Source organism: Nanorana parkeri, unplaced genomic scaffold (genome assembly GCF_000935625.1).
Source record: "Nanorana parkeri isolate BGI_ZX_2015 unplaced genomic scaffold, ASM93562v1 scaffold108, whole genome shotgun sequence".
NCBI lineage: Eukaryota > Metazoa > Chordata > Amphibia > Anura > Dicroglossidae > Nanorana > Nanorana parkeri.
In genome coordinates this window covers 68,869-89,029 of record NW_017306376.1, presented here as the reverse complement: position 1 = coordinate 89,029, position 20,161 = coordinate 68,869, and the positions used below count along the sequence as shown (strand labels likewise).

Sequence of the window (20,161 nt, the reverse complement as noted above, 5' to 3'; positions counted from 1 at the left end):
ATTGGTATTAATAAATAAAACTTTTTGAATTAAATTACCATCAATTAAATACCACCAACTATTGCTCAGTCATAAAAAACTCGAGCAAGACCAAAGCATCAATTCATCAAAGTCCCCCTCAACCAAATAGAGGTGACAAGAACAACATAAAAAGCCGCGACTAGGGGGGGAGGGAGGGGAGCTTGCTTGTGCTGTGGTCAGCCAATTGGACACTGATCCAGGAGAAATCCTGCCTTTTTTAGGGAGAGACTGGCGCTGGAGAAAGTTCAAGAAGCTTTCAGAAGGAGAGGATTTTCCCGCCCAAAGTTCTTCACGAGGCTGCAGGGTTTTCCTAAAGGGAGACCGACCCTGTAATTAAAATGAACAAACAGACAAAAAGGCATACCAGAAAAAGTACTATGGGTTGCTGCACTGCCATGGATATGGGCCCCTCATACAAGTTGCCCTCTTGACCATTATATGAATACGCATGTGCAAACAACTGATTTATCTCATTGGATAGAAACATCGGATATATATTACGGATACACATAAAAATATTCATAGTATTTCACCATTATACAATGATACCATATATCCCGCACAGGCTGACTCTCTCTTCCTCCCCAGGTGTTTTGAGGAGATTTTAATGGGTTGATGTTTTTATATGCAGCAGTGGGAGGTTTTCTTACTGTTTTGATGTTTGTGTTGGTTATTTACTATAGATTGTGTTATTTTTGTATCATAATAAAATAATTATAAATCATATTACAATAGACGGGGATCTCTGACCCTTTGCAGCACCTAGGTGTACAATTGTTTAGACATGTCATTCAGATTGCCACCATGGACACAAAGCCAAAATATTAGTTTGAATAGATTTGGTCCTGTGTAAGGTAATTATAACTATTAAAAAAATAATAATGAGGAAACAGTCTTTAAAAATCCTTCATTATCTATAGTTAGTAAAAAAAAAAAACACTGATATTATATCAGTTGAACAGATTTGAAGTAAATATTTCAGCATATGTATAGCTTTAAGTCTTTCATTATTGTTATTGATCTCTTTATTATTATTTCTTAGTAATTAGACATTGCTTAGTAATTCAGTGAATCAACTTTTTAAAAATGAAACAATGAAACAATTTGTATTACTAGCGATTTATTTTAACCATTTATATATTGCCAACATATTCTGCAACACAGGGTTGACCCATTCATATAAAACCTTTTTTGTGAAGGGCTTAGTGTACACTATGATGCCTCTAACTCTAATACAGATATGTAAATACTAGAAATTATTTGGGCAGGTAACTTATCAGTAAGTTTTTTTCTCTGGGGTGTGGGAGGAAACCAGGACACCAGGAGGAAACATGGGAAAACCCTATTAGTATTTCATCTATTGTGCAAATTCAACAGAAGATTCCAACTGTGAGATACCACAATGTGAAGTCACTAATGCTCAATTCACCTTCTCATACACAGCTTATTTATGAAGGCAACTGTTGCCTTGATCTGGTAATGGGGAAAAGGTAGATTGGAGCCAGTCCACTGCTGCTATTGTACTTTCAAAATCACTGATAACTCTGGAACTTCATAATCAAATGTTTGTTTTTTAGACAAGTGCTTCATTATTCTCTTTATTTTCTTTATAAATTATTTTTATTACACCTTGTAGGTACAATTTTTTGATCAAGAAAAATAACTATGCATTTATTTTTTCTTACAGCAAAGCTTACAGTGAATATTCTGGATGTTAATGACAACACTCCAAGATTTCGACCATTTGGAGTAATTGTTTTCTCTCAGAGGATAATTGAAGGTGCCACCCCAGGGACCACAGTGTTGTCTGTATCTGCTGTTGACCCGGATAAGGGATCTAATGGTCAGATCACCTACTCTCTTCATAACCTTGTGCCAGCTGGATACGTACAACTTGAGGACAACACAGCAGGTATGAGCACACTAAAATTACACTACAGTTCTGTTCCTAACTTTAATGACCTATATGCACTTAATTCCCATACACTGTTGCTGCATTGTTTAAAATAAAGTATACTACTTTTTCATATACAGGAAAAATTATAGCAAACCGGACTGTGGATTATGAGCAAGTGCAGTGGTTAAATTTCACTGTCAGAGCATCAGATAATGGCTCTCCACGGAGATCTTCCGAGGTTCCTGTTTGTCTTGAGATTGTGGATATCAATGACAATAATCCAGTGTTTAGCCAGTCTTCATATCAGGTAAAATAATTATTGTGATTAGTGTATAGACTAGTAAATGTGTTTTAGCACTGTAAATATTATGATCAGTTAATGTTAGGACACTGATACTTCTAAGGCCTGCATCCTTTGCATCCAAGCTTACTTGCAATCTATATTTATTCCATGGAGGTATGTATAGACAAGCATTTTTCCATTCTAAAGATTATGCTTCAATTAGTTACACTTTACACTAAAGATTTGTAGTCCTTAATAGCTGGTGGTATTCTGCATTGCTTTATACCGTATTGTTGAGATTTGTAGTCCCTTTACAGCTTGGAGTCAGTGGCAGAACTACAGAGGTCACAGTGGTCGCAGCTACGAACCGCGCCCTGGTGCTCCAACACTGTCCTAAGATTACTAGTCTATATTGTTGTAGAAAAACTGTCACATGACACTAAAAAAAGTATCAGTAATTGTTATTGGTGAGAAAATTATCCAGCAATGTTGGGTAAACTGGAGTCCCAGATATAATCTTTCCTGGTTTAGGAGAATCGCTGCAGTGAAGATGTCCTTTATACCTAAGGTCCTCTATCTTTTTTGGGTCCTACCCATCCAGGTTCCTTAGTATGTACTTGTACTTTATATGTAGAGTTTTTGTTATAGTACCTCTAGTAGTGCTAATGGTGTTCACAGAATCTTTGCCAGGATTTCCAGAATCCCTGACAGGACTGCTTATGGCACTCAAAGGCTTTCTGCCACTACCTCAAATGGTACTCGCAGAATCCTTGCCAGGGATTCTAGACCTCCCTCAAATGATGCTGCATGTGTGCAGATGTATTTAAACACCAGCCTTGGAAGTGGCTGGTGCTGGGTCTTTTGTCCAGCTATCCTGCTTGTTGCGGGAGAGCTATAATGCATTTAAATTGCCTGTTTAAATTGACTGTTTTGTTGTTGACCCGGATCGACTCGACTACTCTTCTGCTTGCCGCTTGGCTACAACCATCCACCTGAATCTGACTACTCTGTTCCCTTGCCCATCTCTGACCTCTGACTGGACCTGACTATCCTCCTGTACTTGACCACTCTGCTGCTTCACCTGTTGCTGACCTCTGCCCGGACCTGACCATTCTCCAGTCCTTCCCTGGTGTACTGTTTCCTCATCGTAGTCTCCTAGTCCCCCGTTCACTCCTTGGTTGGGAGACCCTGAGCACCATGAAAATCCATCTCCACCTTCAGGAGCTCTGGAGAAAACTGGCTGGTGCTTAGACTCTGGCTGGTGCTAGAGCCTGTGTCACTACTAAAGGGTGGTACCATAACAGTTCACCTCAAGCCAAAAAGTTAATTTAGTGCCATTGTAAGCCACATACAGCCACAAGGCTGTCTTACTTAAACACTCTGGAAGCCTGGGTATCTCTAATGTTTCCAAATATTATACAGCTGCTCAGTTTAGTGAACTATCTCTCATGCTACATGGCTCTGCTTTTCTGTTCGTATTGAATTGATGGACTTTGATCCAGTACAAGTGGACAACTCTTTTTGGCTTCTGCCTAAAGACAGACTTTCTAATCACAATACAGCCCATAGGGTTCACACGCAGTGCATTGACCTGCGCTGTGCCACATCAGATCAATGCAGGTCACTGCTAGAACGGATAGAAAACAGTTGTTTTCTATGTGTCCAATTCCCACTACAAGGTAGCAGATGGCGCACTGCAATAAAATGCAAGCATGCTGCATTTTATCACAAAGCACTGGATTCCACCGCAGGTCACCGCACAACAGTGCAGCGGACTGCACTGCCGTGCAGGGACCTGAATGGAGTGTACACATTATACACTCCACACAAAGTTTAAGAAAAAATTAAAAAGCATGCTCTGGAGTATGGTGGCAAAATGGAAGGTGAATTTGAGCGTATACTTGTGTGAGGAAATGTGGATGCAGATATGAACTATGACTATGTCCTGCTCACAAAATGTTTCAGCTCTAGAGACTAATTTTAAATGGTATTTAGTCCCTGATGAGATAGCAACATTTTTACCCCGGATGTTCTCCTTTATGCTTTCATGGTTGTTCATCTCCTGGCACTTTCCTTCACATCTGGCGGCAGTGTCCAGTGGCATATGAACTGTGGTCTAAGGTGTATAAACATATAGCAATTATTATTGCTCCCTCCCTTTTAGATTGTAAGCCCTCACGGGCAGGGCCCTCCTTACCATCTTGTCTTAAATTGTATTGTGACTGTAATGTCTTCCTTATATTGTAAAGCGCTGTGCAAACTATTGGCGCTATATAAATCCTGTATAATAATAATAATAATAATAATTGGTCACCCTCCCGGAATCGTGTAAAGCTTCACGTAATAAGAAACTGGATGTTTCCTTTTGTCAGTTTAAACTACTTAGTAAACAAAAAACACTGCGCTATCTCTAATATTATAAAACTCTAAGTGCATATACTTAGTGACAATTATACAAAATGTCCACTCCAACTTATATATAGTCCATATGAAAATATTCCCAAAATTGATATGATCAAAAATAAATGTGATAAAATCCTTGTGTTCACTTTCTTTGCATCAGTGAGTCAAATAATCATTGCACATAAAGTTCCACAATCACTTGTGACTTCTGTGCTTCAATTCCTCGTCAATGAATCACCAGTGATCCACCTCTAGGTGCACAAACACTAGCACACTCACCAGATAATTCTGACCACCCAGTGGTCTTCAAATGCTCTGCAAAATTCCCTGTTGTCCGATGCCTCTCTCTCCACTGAATCACCAACAGCTGAAAATGATGAATCTGCTCGATGTCTCTCCCAACTCTCTGTTATCCACTCAAAATAGAAAACCAAGATGGCTCATAGTGTAAAACTGCTAGATGATAGTTTATTCATAATCAGAACACTTACATTTAAAATGGGTTTTCAGCGCTGTAAAAACATAAAATCGGCTTGTATGAGCTCAGCTCTGTCTTCTCCACTCCATACACTAGCGTCATTTGTTTTGCAGTTTAAACTACTTACATTTCTTTTTATGGACACTAAATAAACCAAAGCTCAATCTTGGAAATCCCCTACACTTAGTTTTTGTGAAGTAAAGGCTAGAATGCAAAAAACTTTGATTTTTGAGAAAATTATGGCAAAACCGTTTGACAGGATGCCAGTTTTTACTAAAATCTGCGCCCCCTGGGTTAAACATTTTCTTCCTACTTTGTTTGATAGGTGTTTCCTACAATTATAGTTTTGGTGTAGTGTGGAATGTAGTTCACTTCACAAGATGCCATGGATACCTCCTTTCTTGGCCTTTTACGCTTTTTTTGTCTTCTTTATTCTTCTTTTTTTAAATTTGTCTTAATGTCACATTAGTAATGAGCTGACTTTATAAGGAGTACCTGTATTATTTTTTTTCTTGTTACCTGTCGCATGCCTACCCACATTATCACGGGATGTCATTGTAGACGGTTATGATATATTGGTTGTAATTTATTTTTACATGATAGAAGTTGCTTGTGTATTGTTGGTATGGCAGTGTTCAAGTGAAAATTTCATTATATTGTTTATGACAGTGCATGTGTTCAGATATTTTCTATTAAAAATTATTAAAAGGGAAAAAAAGCGCCCCCACCCTCAGTTTAACCAGTGGGGGGTTTACGTACAGTACATGGTGTTACTGTAGAATAATAAGTGCAAATTTCAACTCCTTAAAGGGGTTCAACAGATACACCTGCTTGTTTATTAATTAATTATACTTTCAAGGCTACCGGAGCTTAGATTAACAAAACACAATGTATCAATTTTCTTACAGTGTATTTATTAGGAATGCACAGATACTTTTCGAGTACCAGTGCAGATACTTGGCATTTTCATGAGAACTACCAGGGTTGCAGCTGGGGCCTGGCTCTGGCGCTCCACCACTGCCCTGAAATCATTAGTCTGTATTGTTTTAGAAAAACTGTCACATGACAATAAACAAAAATGTATCAGTACTCGTAATTGTAAGTACTCAGCAAATACCAGTACTCTTACTCGCAAAACTGGTATCGGTGCATCCCTTTATTTATATTTATAAAAACAAAATCATACATTAAAACAGAGATGTACAAATCCCAGGAGCTCCGTGTGCTACTTACAAATGACAGCTGCCTCCTAACTTCTGAATTATTCTCTAGTCTAGTCTTGGAGCTCAAAAGTATCGGTACATGTACTCGTACTTGTACCGAGTACTGTACTTGGTATCTGTGCAACCCTAGTATGTATGAATAAATCTTGCAAACATTGCGTTTAGACTCCATTCTGATGGAAGCGGCTGTCAGTGGGACTTGGCATTGACCCCAGACAGAGCAGGAGTGATGAATATGGAGAAGCCCCTAGGTATCCCTTACAGGCCTTCTAAGGTTAAAAGCAAACAACAGGGCTGCAGTCTTTGTATATGATCAAATGGATTGTTTATTTTTTACAATTATTGTGGCCTTTGGTAAAAACTAAAATGAAAAAAATGTACATTAAAATAACAAATTGCACAGTAATATTTTTGCATTTTTCTTTAAAGACAGGTGAGACTGTAGGCTCCTTTTAAAATTTTTCAATACTCTGTTTGTTTTTTTGATGTGCAGTCCATTTTTTTCATTTCTGTAATTAAATTAGTCAGATCCATAAGCCAGTCCAATCTTAACTTATCTCTTATCAGATGGCTCAGTCTGAAGTAGACAAAACTACAGCATTAAAGCAGGGAGGGCCTGGTGTTCTGTCACCTTAGCTAACGCACAGTACTCCAAGAATCCATTAACAAGTAATATGTTTTTGTAACACAAGAATTGTATAAAAACACTAAACAAGTTAAAACCATTTAGAAACTTAAAAAATCCACTAAACGTATATTGACCAAAGACTATCAAACCTGTTGCCAGTTAAGGCAATTGAAAAAGCTAAACAAACAAAAATAACTGGGCAAAATACTGGCAGGCGGATTTGTTAGAACTCCATAAAGTAGATTGTAGGAATAGATTTTGCAGAGTGGAGTTTATTTTTAATTCTTATATTATTTCCACTTATGATTCACAAAGAAATTATAGCTTTCGTAATGTCCTTTATGGTTGTTTTAAAAGCTATTTGTGAGCTAGAGGGAATAACTGAAACAGCCCACAAAGATTACCGTGAAGCAATTAAAGAAGATAAAATCTGGTACGGGAAGTGTAGAGGTGATGACAGGATGTAGTACTTATATATTTTCAGATGTGGGGCAGGAAGTAAATAATGTTAGTAGGTCATAAAATTTTACAAATGTTTCCAAACGTTTAAGAGGCATTAAAATATATATATATAATCAAATACATTCTGTATATAATGTTGATCAACCACATATTTTTGATTTTATTACACCAAGCCAAACTGCTTTAATATATGTAAATAGCATAAACCAAACTTATAATCAACTACAGAGTTTAAGATACAAAGCAGTCAAGAAGCAAAAATAAAGCCATGAGATTCATTTACGGAACACATCCTACCAGCTTGTTGTTTCAGTTTTTCATCTAGGCAGAGCTATAGTGCACCTTCCTATTATCAGTAATTAGGGATCTGGGAATCGTTTTTTGCTTACCTATTTAAAATGATGGAGAGGTTTTCCCATACAGAGAACTTGATGTTACAAGATACTTGATGTTACAAAAGGCCAGTACTAAGAAGTTAGATATATTGTAAGAGCAAGTCAGGAAACACTGGTAAAACATTTTTCTGAGCTATTCATTTTATTATAAATAATATTAAAGGCTGTACAGAAAAAGAGGAAAAAGAACAGGATAGCAACTTTAAAGTGGAATTGTAGTCAACAATAAACATTTCTCACTTTTTCATAATTACAGCATGCAATGGCATTTCCCCCCAGAAATCTGCCAAATAGGTGCACTTAGCAAAATTGTAGGTTATCCTTTTAAAATGTATATGTGCAATGTGGAGCTTGTTATTGGCACTCCCCCAAGGTAACATTGCGCTCACACCAACCCACCAACAGTGGTTGTTATTGTGTGCATAGATGGAGGAATGATGTGTGCATCTCCTTACTGCATATGTTCGGGGGACGTTCTTGTGGTGGGTGCATTTGGACAGAAATAGAAGGAAAGAGTTCATAGATGGTGCTGGCTTCTGTGTGAAGGGGCTTCAGTGATCTGCATTGTTTGACCACTATCGGACAAGCAGATAAAGGAGATTTTAAGTAGTGTGTCGATACCTTGATATAGAGTACATTGTTGGGATTCACTTTTACTTGTAGTTTGGTGCTTCATTTAGTTCAGCTTTAAATTCATTAGATTTTTTTTTTAGTAAAGTATGACTGAGCGCTAATAATTAGATTGTTTGCAGACTTTTCATTCATGATGACTCAACAGACCTGATTTTTAAAAAAAATTTAAAAAAAAGACCTGATTCACTAACATATATGCCATACTATCGTGCTCATTTGTCTATGATGCACGCACATATTCATCCACATGCAAGGAATTTGTTGACAAGGGTGGTTTTCTATAGCATGTACACTCTAGGATCCAAATGTCCATCAGCTAAGCCATAGAATGCCTAAAATAAAAATATATAGATTAACATGCCAAATAGGAATACACCTGCATCAAGTATGCATGGCTATGATTAAATGAGACTGGAGAAAACTTGAACTCTTTAAAAGCATCAGTGTACTGTACGTGTGTATATATTATACTGCACATTTGCAAACCTCCATGCTAATGCCCCTAAGTTCAAGTACCATGAAAAGAGATTCAATACTCTGGTGCTTGGTATATTGATTCAATGGGAAACATGGTTACATACAATTTTTCATACAGCAGCACAGTGCAGAGAATTTTTATTATGTACCTTTAAAGTGCACCTGTATCCAGAGTATGGACACATTCTTAACCACTTGCCGCCTAGAGCAATTTCTTACTATTTGCATTCACATGATAAAATCTGAATATTTGGCTAGAAAACAGCTTAAAGGAGAACTATGGGGTTAAGGCTTTTCCCCATAGTTCTCCTTAGGGTAACGGGAGGACACAAACTAGCGTCCTCCCGTTACCCTAGGCTCAGTATACCGCAAGCTGTAGCTCGCGGTATATTGAGACGCCGCAGCTGAAGCGGATCCCGACAATTATGCCGGGATCCGCCCAGCTGCATGACTGACAGCAGGCTCTGCCTATCTAGAGGCAGAGCCAGCTGTGCCCGCCCCCTCCCCCGTCCGTTCCGCCAGACAGCGCTGGCAGATCGGAGCGGGGTAGGGGGTTTGGAATCCAGCCCCTCCCCTGTCACGGCAGAGAGCTGTGACAGGATCGAGAGGTGAGCGAACGCCGGTATGTGTTCGCTCACCTCCCGATCTACTGAGCCGACCTGTGCCAGTCTCATTGTCACAGGTCGGCTAGCACTATGAGGTGAGTGAAAAGCACTCACCTCATAGTTCTCCTTTAAAAACCCCAACAATTATATATTTTCTGAAATGAAATGAAATGAAATTTAGTGCACAGAAGCAGAATATAATACCCACTTTTTGGTAAAATATAAAAGATGGAGTCACACCGGGTAAATAGATACCAAGCATGTCAAAACTTAAAATTGTGTTCGCCCGTGAAGCCTCAAAAAACTACATTAACACAAATTTCCTATAGGCGACGCTTTAAAAGCTTTTACCGCTCATCAGTTTAGTGTTTTGGCACAATTTTAGTTTTTGCCGTAGGCGCATCCGACGAGTGTTTGCGTTGTATGTGTGTGCAGGTGGGGGGCGAGGGACTTTGAAAATAATTTTTTTGCATTTTTAATTTTTTATATATTTCATTTTCTAATTTATTTATGTTTTACACTCAACTTTATTGCTATCCCATTAGGGAGTTCTTTTACCCTAGTTTCTGTGCTTTCTAACTTTGCTCTTACATTAGCGCATTTTGATATTTTGTGGATGCTGTTGTTTGTTTTTATGGCTTCTGGTGGTAAGATTAAAGCCTGTAGGTAGTTTTAAATGTTCTCTGAATAGTTTTAGAGCACTATGGTCTTTTAATAGCTCACAGCAGTAAGGTATTGGTGAGGTCTTGACTTCTCACTCTGTGACTGCCCTGATACAGTCTGGCCGGCTTTATAATCACCTCTACATAAAACACAAATGTCTATCAACCTACTTGGCTACTCAGTGCATTTGCTGTCTAAACTGGCCTCATCTTTTGGTCTTTCAATCTATAACATTTTTCTTCTTGTCTTCCAGAAACCTGTTTTTGAGGATATCCAACTTGGTTCTACGGTTTTGCAAATAAAAGCCACGGATGCAGACTCTGGGCGGTTTGCACTCATTCAGTACAGCCTTGTGGATGGAGAGGGCAAGTTTGGGATAAACCCTACTACGGTAAGTGCTGTGACTCCATTAGGAGATAACATCAGTATCTTAAAAACTGATCTTTGATTATAACATTCTCCCTTCCCTGAAGACAGATTGGATTTTTAGTTCATATGAAGTACCAAATATTTCAAAATCGTGGCCTCTTTTTTTTTTTAAGCCCAGCTCCAGCCAAAGATGTGTTGTTTATTTATAGTTTTGGATACTGTGGGGAAGGGGTAGAAACTCTTTCAGATTTTTATTATCCTTATTCCTGTAACCTGGGTTTCCCTATGATGGGGACATAACAAAAATAACAACACATGGGTAAAAGTTAGAACTAGGGATGCACCGATACCATATTTTTTTTGTCGGTACTCGCTGATACCGAGTACCGGTGCCATGTGCCCCGATCAGGAAGTCAGGCGGCGGATCATGACTAGGGGAGGGTACATGACAGCTTAGGTTCAAAGGAAGTGGTTTTAAATATACTGAAATGTCATTCAACCCAGAATACTGGAGACATTTTATGGCAGAAAAGAAAAACTATGAGGAACAACTCCAGATTGAAGGTGAGTATTGCTGTAAACACTGTTTTGTTTTTTACTTTTTCAGATGACCTTAATATTTTTTTTGCTTTATTTTTGACTGGAGTACTGCTTCATGTGTCATAGTTTAGCATTATTTTAAAATAATTGTTTTTGTACTTGTTTTAACACAAGCAAGATAAGTTTGGGTCCTATGTGAACACAGGGGTGCACAATAATATGAAACCCTAACACATTGCACAGTTATGTATCACAATACAGTACATTAAATGGTAATAATGTAGCACAATACTACACCTTAGAGCACTGTATATAGCACAGGTTAGCAGTGTATGATTGCAACTCTCTCTCCCTGCAAACAACAATCTGTCAGCTGTGTCTATGTACTCCAGGTCTCTCTTAACACACACTGACAAAAGACTGCTGGGAACCCTGATTTTACTAGCGGTGGTAATGGCACATACCAAAACACCCACTGTTGGCTTGTCTAAACCACCTGACCATAGTTCAAAGGTCAGGAATGCATGGTTGGCAATTGGTTGCTATGGTGGAGGGCTATCTACAGGTTTTATTATATACTGAAGTGGATGCATTTTGACAGCTGTTCCTGCTGTGTAATACAAAGCAATTCTACTATCGCTGTCATTTTGACAGTCGGAAATTGCTGGTAATAGCAGCAGGGGGAGAGCAGCATCAGGGCGAGAGAAGCACGTAAGAGGTGTATCCTAGTAGATCTGTTGAAGTTTTTATGACGTATCTCTTACTTTCAGAATCCTTAAATCATTAAAGTAGGAGTGTCAGACTAGTGTTTTTTGGGTCACATGTGTCCCTAATGATTCACTTCAGGAATGTTTTATGTCCCCTTTCTCTGTGATAAACATGTAATTTGCAGTTGTTACTATGATTTTAATTAAAAAGAGTGCTGTAATTGCTTTCCAGAATTACATAGGCATGACCTTTAGGGTACTTAATGTGATCCCTTGAAAATTTGTTTAAGTCCATTTGGGCCATGGTTTTATTTAAGTTTGGCATGCCAGGCTGAATGTTAAACTGCTCGAAGCACTACTAATACCTGAAACTACCATATAGCATATCCCTGTTCGAACACGTGAGAGCTGCGTGTGGCTGTACTTATTATGCTTTGTATATCGTCAGTCAACATGATGCATAGAATTATATAGGTGCAACATTGCTGAGGATGTCAGTTACTAGACTAGACCAACATATAAGTTAATAAAAGTGTTAACTAGTTTTATAGTTAATGTTGAGTTTAACTGTGTAGACTCCAACCTCATCCTACTATTCTGTTATTCTATTTATTAAACCACCCCACTTTATGTTAAGCATAAGCCCCTAGGTGCAATGCAATTTACCCTCTCCCATGTACAAATCAGATTAGAAAGTCTAAAACTCTGCTTATTGTAACAACAGGGAGACATATACATCCTTTCCCCATTGGACAGAGAGAAGAAGGATTACTATACTCTTACAGCCATTGCCAGAGACAATCCTGGAGACATCGCTAGCAACCGACGAGAGAACTCTGTGCAGGTAATTTAACAAGCTACAGCGTATAATAACATTTTTAATGTATATGTTTATGGCTATGTTGTGGAGATGACGGGGCAAATGTTATCTACTGTATTGTATGTGCCGGAGTGTTATGATATCTGTGCAATGTACATTTTCTGACTTTGGGCACCTAAGGTTAATAATACAACTTATAGCAAAACCACAAAGATAAAAAGTAGGCTTCGTGCACTTGCCTACTTTGCTTATCCGTTTTTGGATCTTATGGTTAAACCTCATTTTATCGGAATAAATGTGCAACAATATCAGAATTTATAAGCAAAGAAGCTGCAGGTTGGAACTGAAATTGTGGCTCCTGATCACACCCATACACCAAATGATCTGCTGAATATGTATTGTATCTAATTGTTTAGTGCACCTAATGAATTTCCTGGGCACTTATATAGCAAAAGAATTATTAAGAGTAGACTCTTAAATGTGTCAGTGATGTTACAGTGCAACACAACTGATTCCATCCTAACTAAATTTGTGGAGATGTCACCTGCAGGTTGTTAGTTTTGGGGAGTTAATTTTCCAAAGCCAGTACAATTTGGGGCTGGTACAAATCAGCAGGGTAGTATCAGGCCTATGAGGTGACATTCATTTTTGGAGTTAGGGGTTGTTAAGCATTATTTAGGCTCAACGTAGGATCAAAGGTTAAGGGGTCACATTTAATGTACATCTATAATAAGAGAAATATCTTAGATGCCATTGGTGGCCTTAGAGTAAAAATATGAGCTGTGGGGCTGTGTGGCTGAGTAAGTCTAGCATGTGGGCTGAACAAGAGAAAGTCTGGGAACACACCGGTACAGCATATGATAGCTATCTGCGAGTGTTTCAAAATTAATGTCAAACCTCTATCATTTTTATACACTTCTTGCTCAGCCACGCCCAATTAGAAAAAGTGGTACTTCTGATGCTTATCACTTTCGGCCATCTATGATACCATGACTCAGCACGTGTGCGTGTGTGTGTGTGTGTGTATCAGGATAAGTGTTATGGATCAGCCACGCCCAATTAGAAAAAGTGGTGCTTCTGATGCTTATCACTTTCGACCATCTATGATACCATGACTCAGCATATTCCTCATGGAAAGGACCTCAAATTTAATACATATTTGATATATTCTGTGTATATAGATATAGTATGGCCTTATAGTAAAAATATGAGCTGTGGGGCTGTGGGGCTGTGTGGCTGAGTAAGTCTAGCATGTGGGCTGAACAAGAGAAAGTCAATAGTTTCCTCCATCCACTGTGTAGTCTGTACTGCTTGCTATTGTATTCAGACAGTCAGGGACCCTTAGAGCGCAACTGTCTAAAAACTCAAACAGTGACTGCATCTGATCTCATAATTTGCCACCCAGTTTGATAAAAGTGTTGAAGTGCTGACAGGGCCATCCATGGCTTGAATTTTGGTCTGTTGAGCAGTGATCAGCTGAAATTAGAGTCGTGTATAACTAGCATAACAGACCCAAAAACAAGACTAATGCAAACAAACAGTTAGTTGAGGGGTTGGGGGGGTCAAAGGTTAGGGTACATTAATCGTGTGCGTATGTGTGTATCAGGATAAGTGTTATGGATCAGCCACGCCCAATTAGAAAAAGTGGTACTTCTGATGCTTATCACGTTCGACCATCTATGATACCATGACTCAGCACGTGTGCGTATGTGTGTATCAGGATAAGTGTTATGGATCAGCCACGCCCAATTAGAAAAAGTGGTACTTCTGATGCTTATCACGTTCGACCATCTATGATACCATGACTCAGCACGTGTGCGTATGTGTGTATCAGGATAAGTGTTATGGATCAGCCACGCCCAATTAGAAAAAGTGGTACTTCTGATGCTTATCACGTTCGACCATCTATGATACCATGACTCAGCACGTGTGCGTATGTGTGTATCAGGATAAGTGTTATGGATCAGCCACGCCCAATTAGAAAAAGTGGTACTTCTGATGCTTATCACGTTCGACCATCTATGATACCATGACTCAGCACGTGTGCGTATGTGTGTATCAGGATAAGTGTTATGGATCAGCCACGCCCAATTAGAAAAAGTGGTACTTCTGATGCTTATCACGTTCGACCATCTATGATACCATGACTCAGCACGTGTGCGTATGTGTGTATCAGGATAAGTGTTATGGATCAGCCACGCCCAATTAGAAAAAGTGGTACTTCTGATGCTTATCACGTTCGACCATCTATGATACCATGACTCAGCACGTGTGCGTATGTGTGTATCAGGATAAGTGTTATGGATCAGCCACGCCCAATTAGAAAAAGTGGTACTTCTGATGCTTATCACGTTCGACCATCTATGATACCATGACTCAGCACGTGTGCGTATGTGTGTATCAGGATAAGTGTTATGGATCAGCCACGCCCAATTAGAAAAAGTGGTACTTCTGATGCTTATCACGTTCGACCATCTATGATACCATGACTCAGCACGTGTGCGTATGTGTGTATCAGGATAAGTGTTATGGATCAGCCACGCCCAATTAGAAAAAGTGGTACTTCTGATGCTTATCACGTTCGACCATCTATGATACCATGACTCAGCACGTGTGCGTATGTGTGTATCAGGATAAGTGTTATGGATCAGCCACGCCCAATTAGAAAAAGTGGTACTTCTGATGCTTATCACGTTCGACCATCTATGATACCATGACTCAGCACGTGTGCGTATGTGTGTATCAGGATAAGTGTTATGGATCAGCCACGCCCAATTAGAAAAAGTGGTACTTCTGATGCTTATCACGTTCGACCATCTATGATACCATGACTCAGCACGTGTGCGTATGTGTGTATCAGGATAAGTGTTATGGATCAGCCACGCCCAATTAGAAAAAGTGGTACTTCTGATGCTTATCACGTTCGACCATCTATGATACCATGACTCAGCACGTGTGCGTATGTGTGTATCAGGATAAGTGTTATGGATCAGCCACGCCCAATTAGAAAAAGTGGTACTTCTGATGCTTATCACGTTCGACCATCTATGATACCATGACTCAGCACGTGTGCGTATGTGTGTATCAGGATAAGTGTTATGGATCAGCCACGCCCAATTAGAAAAAGTGGTACTTCTGATGCTTATCACGTTCGACCATCTATGATACCATGACTCAGCACGTGTGCGTATGTGTGTATCAGGATAAGTGTTATGGATCAGCCACGCCCAATTAGAAAAAGTGGTACTTCTGATGCTTATCACGTTCGACCATCTATGATACCATGACTCAGCACGTGTGCGTATGTGTGTATCAGGATAAGTGTTATGGATCAGCCACGCCCAATTAGAAAAAGTGGTACTTCTGATGCTTATCACGTTCGACCATCTATGATACCATGACTCAGCACGTGTGCGTATGTGTGTATCAGGATAAGTGTTATGGATCAGCCACGCCCAATTAGAAAAAGTGGTACTTCTGATGCTTATCACGTTCGACCATCTATGATACCATGACTCAGCACGTGTGCGTATGTGTGTATCAGGATAAGTGTTATGGATCAGCCACGCCCAATTAGAAAAAGTGGTACTTCTGATGCTTATCACGTTCGACCATCTATGATACCATGACTCAGCACGTGTGCGTATGTGTGTATCAGGATAAGTGTTATGGATCAGCCACGCCCAATTAGAAAAAGTGGTACTTCTGATGCTTATCACGTTCGACCATCTATGATACCATGACTCAGCACGTGTGCGTATGTGTGTATCAGGATAAGTGTTATGGATCAGCCACGCCCAATTAGAAAAAGTGGTACTTCTGATGCTTATCACGTTCGACCATCTATGATACCATGACTCAGCACGTGTGCGTATGTGTGTATCAGGATAAGTGTTATGGATCAGCCACGCCCAATTAGAAAAAGTGGTACTTCTGATGCTTATCACGTTCGACCATCTATGATACCATGACTCAGCACGTGTGCGTATGTGTGTATCAGGATAAGTGTTATGGATCAGCCACGCCCAATTAGAAAAAGTGGTACTTCTGATGCTTATCACGTTCGACCATCTATGATACCATGACTCAGCACGTGTGCGTATGTGTGTATCAGGATAAGTGTTATGGATCAGCCACGCCCAATTAGAAAAAGTGGTACTTCTGATGCTTATCACGTTCGACCATCTATGATACCATGACTCAGCACGTGTGCGTATGTGTGTATCAGGATAAGTGTTATGGATCAGCCACGCCCAATTAGAAAAAGTGGTACTTCTGATGCTTATCACGTTCGACCATCTATGATACCATGACTCAGCACGTGTGCGTATGTGTGTATCAGGATAAGTGTTATGGATCAGCCACGCCCAATTAGAAAAAGTGGTACTTCTGATGCTTATCACGTTCGACCATCTATGATACCATGACTCAGCACGTGTGCGTATGTGTGTATCAGGATAAGTGTTATGGATCAGCCACGCCCAATTAGAAAAAGTGGTACTTCTGATGCTTATCACGTTCGACCATCTATGATACCATGACTCAGCACGTGTGCGTATGTGTGTATCAGGATAAGTGTTATGGATCAGCCACGCCCAATTAGAAAAAGTGGTACTTCTGATGCTTATCACGTTCGACCATCTATGATACCATGACTCAGCACGTGTGCGTATGTGTGTATCAGGATAAGTGTTATGGATCAGCCACGCCCAATTAGAAAAAGTGGTACTTCTGATGCTTATCACGTTCGACCATCTATGATACCATGACTCAGCATATTCCTCATGGAAAGGACCTCACATTTAATACATATTTGATATATTCTGTGTATATAGATATATGCATATTTTGCTATATTGCATATTATATTAATAAAGTCACCTTTTTAATACATATCACACTATAAACAATGTGATTCAGCATGATCATAAGTTTTTGATACACATCTGCTTACTGTTAAATTACTGTTAGTTCTTGATGCTAAAATGTACTGCAGTGAGCTTCATGAACTAAACTACAGTATTGTTTGGCAGGGCAGGTTTCATAACAGTATTTGGAAAAGCTGGAGATGGCTCATGCATTCACCATTTATCAGTCAAATAGGTCTAAAGCTACACACATATTACAAATGTTTCATTACCACATATCTCTAGTCTGTGACATTTTGTAGAATGTACCCATAAATGACATGCAATATTTGATAGAATGTTGTACTACATTTTTATATCTCAAGATTATTACCAGACACAAATAATGCCTGATCTGAAAAGATCTAAAACAAATTGCACAATTACACACAAGACAGATGGATCAGAGCCAATGAAAATACCAAGTTATGTATTTGGTTAAATATTGCATTCTTGATATTCTTTGTGCCATGAAGTGTGTGATACTTTATTTATTGACACAAACATTTTTTTTTTGCGCACATGTTATAAGGTGCTTATTACGGTCCTGGATGTTAATGACTGCAGACCGCAGTTCTCTAAAAGCCAGTTCAGTACCAGCGTGTATGAGAATGAACCAGAGGGCACATCTGTTATCACTATGTCAGCCACAGACCTGGACGAGGGTGACAACGGTGTGGTGACCTATAATCTGCAGGGCCCTGGTGCTGGTATGTGTTCTAGTTTTTTTTTTCTCTCTCTTTGATATATAACTAAATGTGCAAAGGCAAAAGTTTTCAATTTACATGTTTGGAGATGTTGTAATTTCCAATGCTTGGAAGGTTCCTCTTGTGTTGCATAACTCTTTTATATGCAAAAGAAACCACTCCTTCTGCTTTTCCCACTTCTGTGGTAGGCAAAATATACAGTAAACAAGTCTTTTTAACTTTAACCCTTTCTAATGCAACATAAGCTACTATTAGTATCCTACTTCCTATATCAGATGTCTTCTCACACTGGAAATTCCTTCATTTGGAGTGTGTTTCTGGGCACTTCAGAACTTCAATTATGCTAAAGAAGCTGGTTAGTATTTGGTGATATTTTGCCGTAATCCTCTAAGTGAAGCATTTTCCCACTCTCATGCTGAAACTTTGTGGATAATCTAGGATCAAATATAAAAAAAAAAACAGTAGTCACTTTTATGGCCAAAACACACTTTTGTAACTACACGTTACAGCAATGTACGTTAACACATGTTATGTGTGTTAGTATGTTGCACTGCCATTCATTTTGAATGGCAGCCCACTGCACTAAGGCAACACAGCTCTGATGCACATGCATTGCAGCACCTCACAATTCACGGTAACAGGCTTCTGTGCACTGTGGTGCACTGGTTTGAAAAACAACTGCATGTCTGTTTTTTGTTATGTTGCTGTGACTTGGCAGCCCATTCAGAATGCATTCATTTGTGTGCATTGATAAAATGCACAGGAACAGGGAAGTGGGAATGGATCCTCCTACTACTTTGGTCACTAGTAATAGTTAAATTAAAAATAAATTTAGCAAACCCATGCCTTGCTTATCCCCAACTGGATGGAAATTGAGGAGAAATGAGTAGAAGCAATCCAGTCATGTTTTTAAGCATTATCGTCTGGCTTCTACTCTCCCAGAACATGGGAAGATTCTCTCACCAGTAACATGGCTTATGGAGCCAAGAAAGGTTTAGAATTCTATCAACATTTTAATGTCAAGTCCATTGTTTCAGTTAGTCAGCATTGGCCATTTGGTAGAACTAATTAGCTTACATGAACATCTAAACTGGTAAACATTTAATTTTATATAATGTTTTCAATACTCTATTTACATATATGCACATTTTTGGTTCAAGTAAAATACGTAATAAAAACTTTATTTGTGACATCTCCTTAGATGCATTCCTCATTGAGAGTAACTCTGGACTAATAACTTCCCGAAGACTCCTACAGTCCTTTGAAAGATTCAATTTGACAGTTGTAGCCACTGACAAAGGCAGACCTCCTCTGTGGGGGACCACCATGTTAAAAGTAGAGGTGATTGATGTTAATGATAATCGGCCTGTGTTTGTTCGGCCACCCAATGGTACCATTCTACATATAAAAGAGGTAAGTAGTAAACTCATGATGGAAAAAATACATTTGTTTAATTTTGTGTAATTTTAATAACATTTGATGGATCAACGAATGTGCCAGAGACCAGGAAGAAGCAGAGTATTGCAGAAAACATTCTGCTTTGGTTTCAATAACTGCTGGGCATTTGATTGTTTTTTATTTTTATTTTAAACTGGAATTGGGCTTTTCAAAAACCCTTCAAGAGTTCACTGACTTAGCTCAGGAGATTGTAATAAGAAAAGTAGAGACAGGGTCAGGGTGTTCTGTACTAGGTGGAGTGAGTCATGTTGGAGGGTCTGTGGCCATAGAAATGCAGCTCATAGAAGCTGGTTTGCAGCCCTAAGCAAATCATTTATTTCACAGTAATACTAGAATTCTATGAACTTCATGTGATAGTGAAAAATTCAGAGAAAGAGCTGAAGCACTTTTGTTACCAATAGGAAAATATAACAATACAATTGCAATATTACTGAAGGCTTTGCTTATCTCAATTTTGACAATTGCATACCATACAACATGTCCAA

The 20,161-nt window shown here is 39.0% G+C and overlaps 1 protein-coding gene across 1 annotated transcript in view; it reads left to right on the top strand.

Moving 5' to 3' along the window:
- The window catches only part of CDH23 (cadherin related 23), a 782,513-nt gene that overhangs the window by 738,467 nt on the left and 23,885 nt on the right, over positions 1-20,161 (top strand). The window contains exons 50-55 of the mRNA XM_018553073.1: positions 1,709-1,933; positions 2,056-2,225; positions 10,422-10,559; positions 12,509-12,628; positions 18,044-18,221; positions 19,420-19,631. Coding sequence (XP_018408575.1) covers positions 1,709-1,933; positions 2,056-2,225; positions 10,422-10,559; positions 12,509-12,628; positions 18,044-18,221; positions 19,420-19,631 — 1,043 coding nt within the window. The remainder of the gene's footprint in view (positions 1-1,708; positions 1,934-2,055; positions 2,226-10,421; positions 10,560-12,508; positions 12,629-18,043; positions 18,222-19,419; positions 19,632-20,161) is intronic.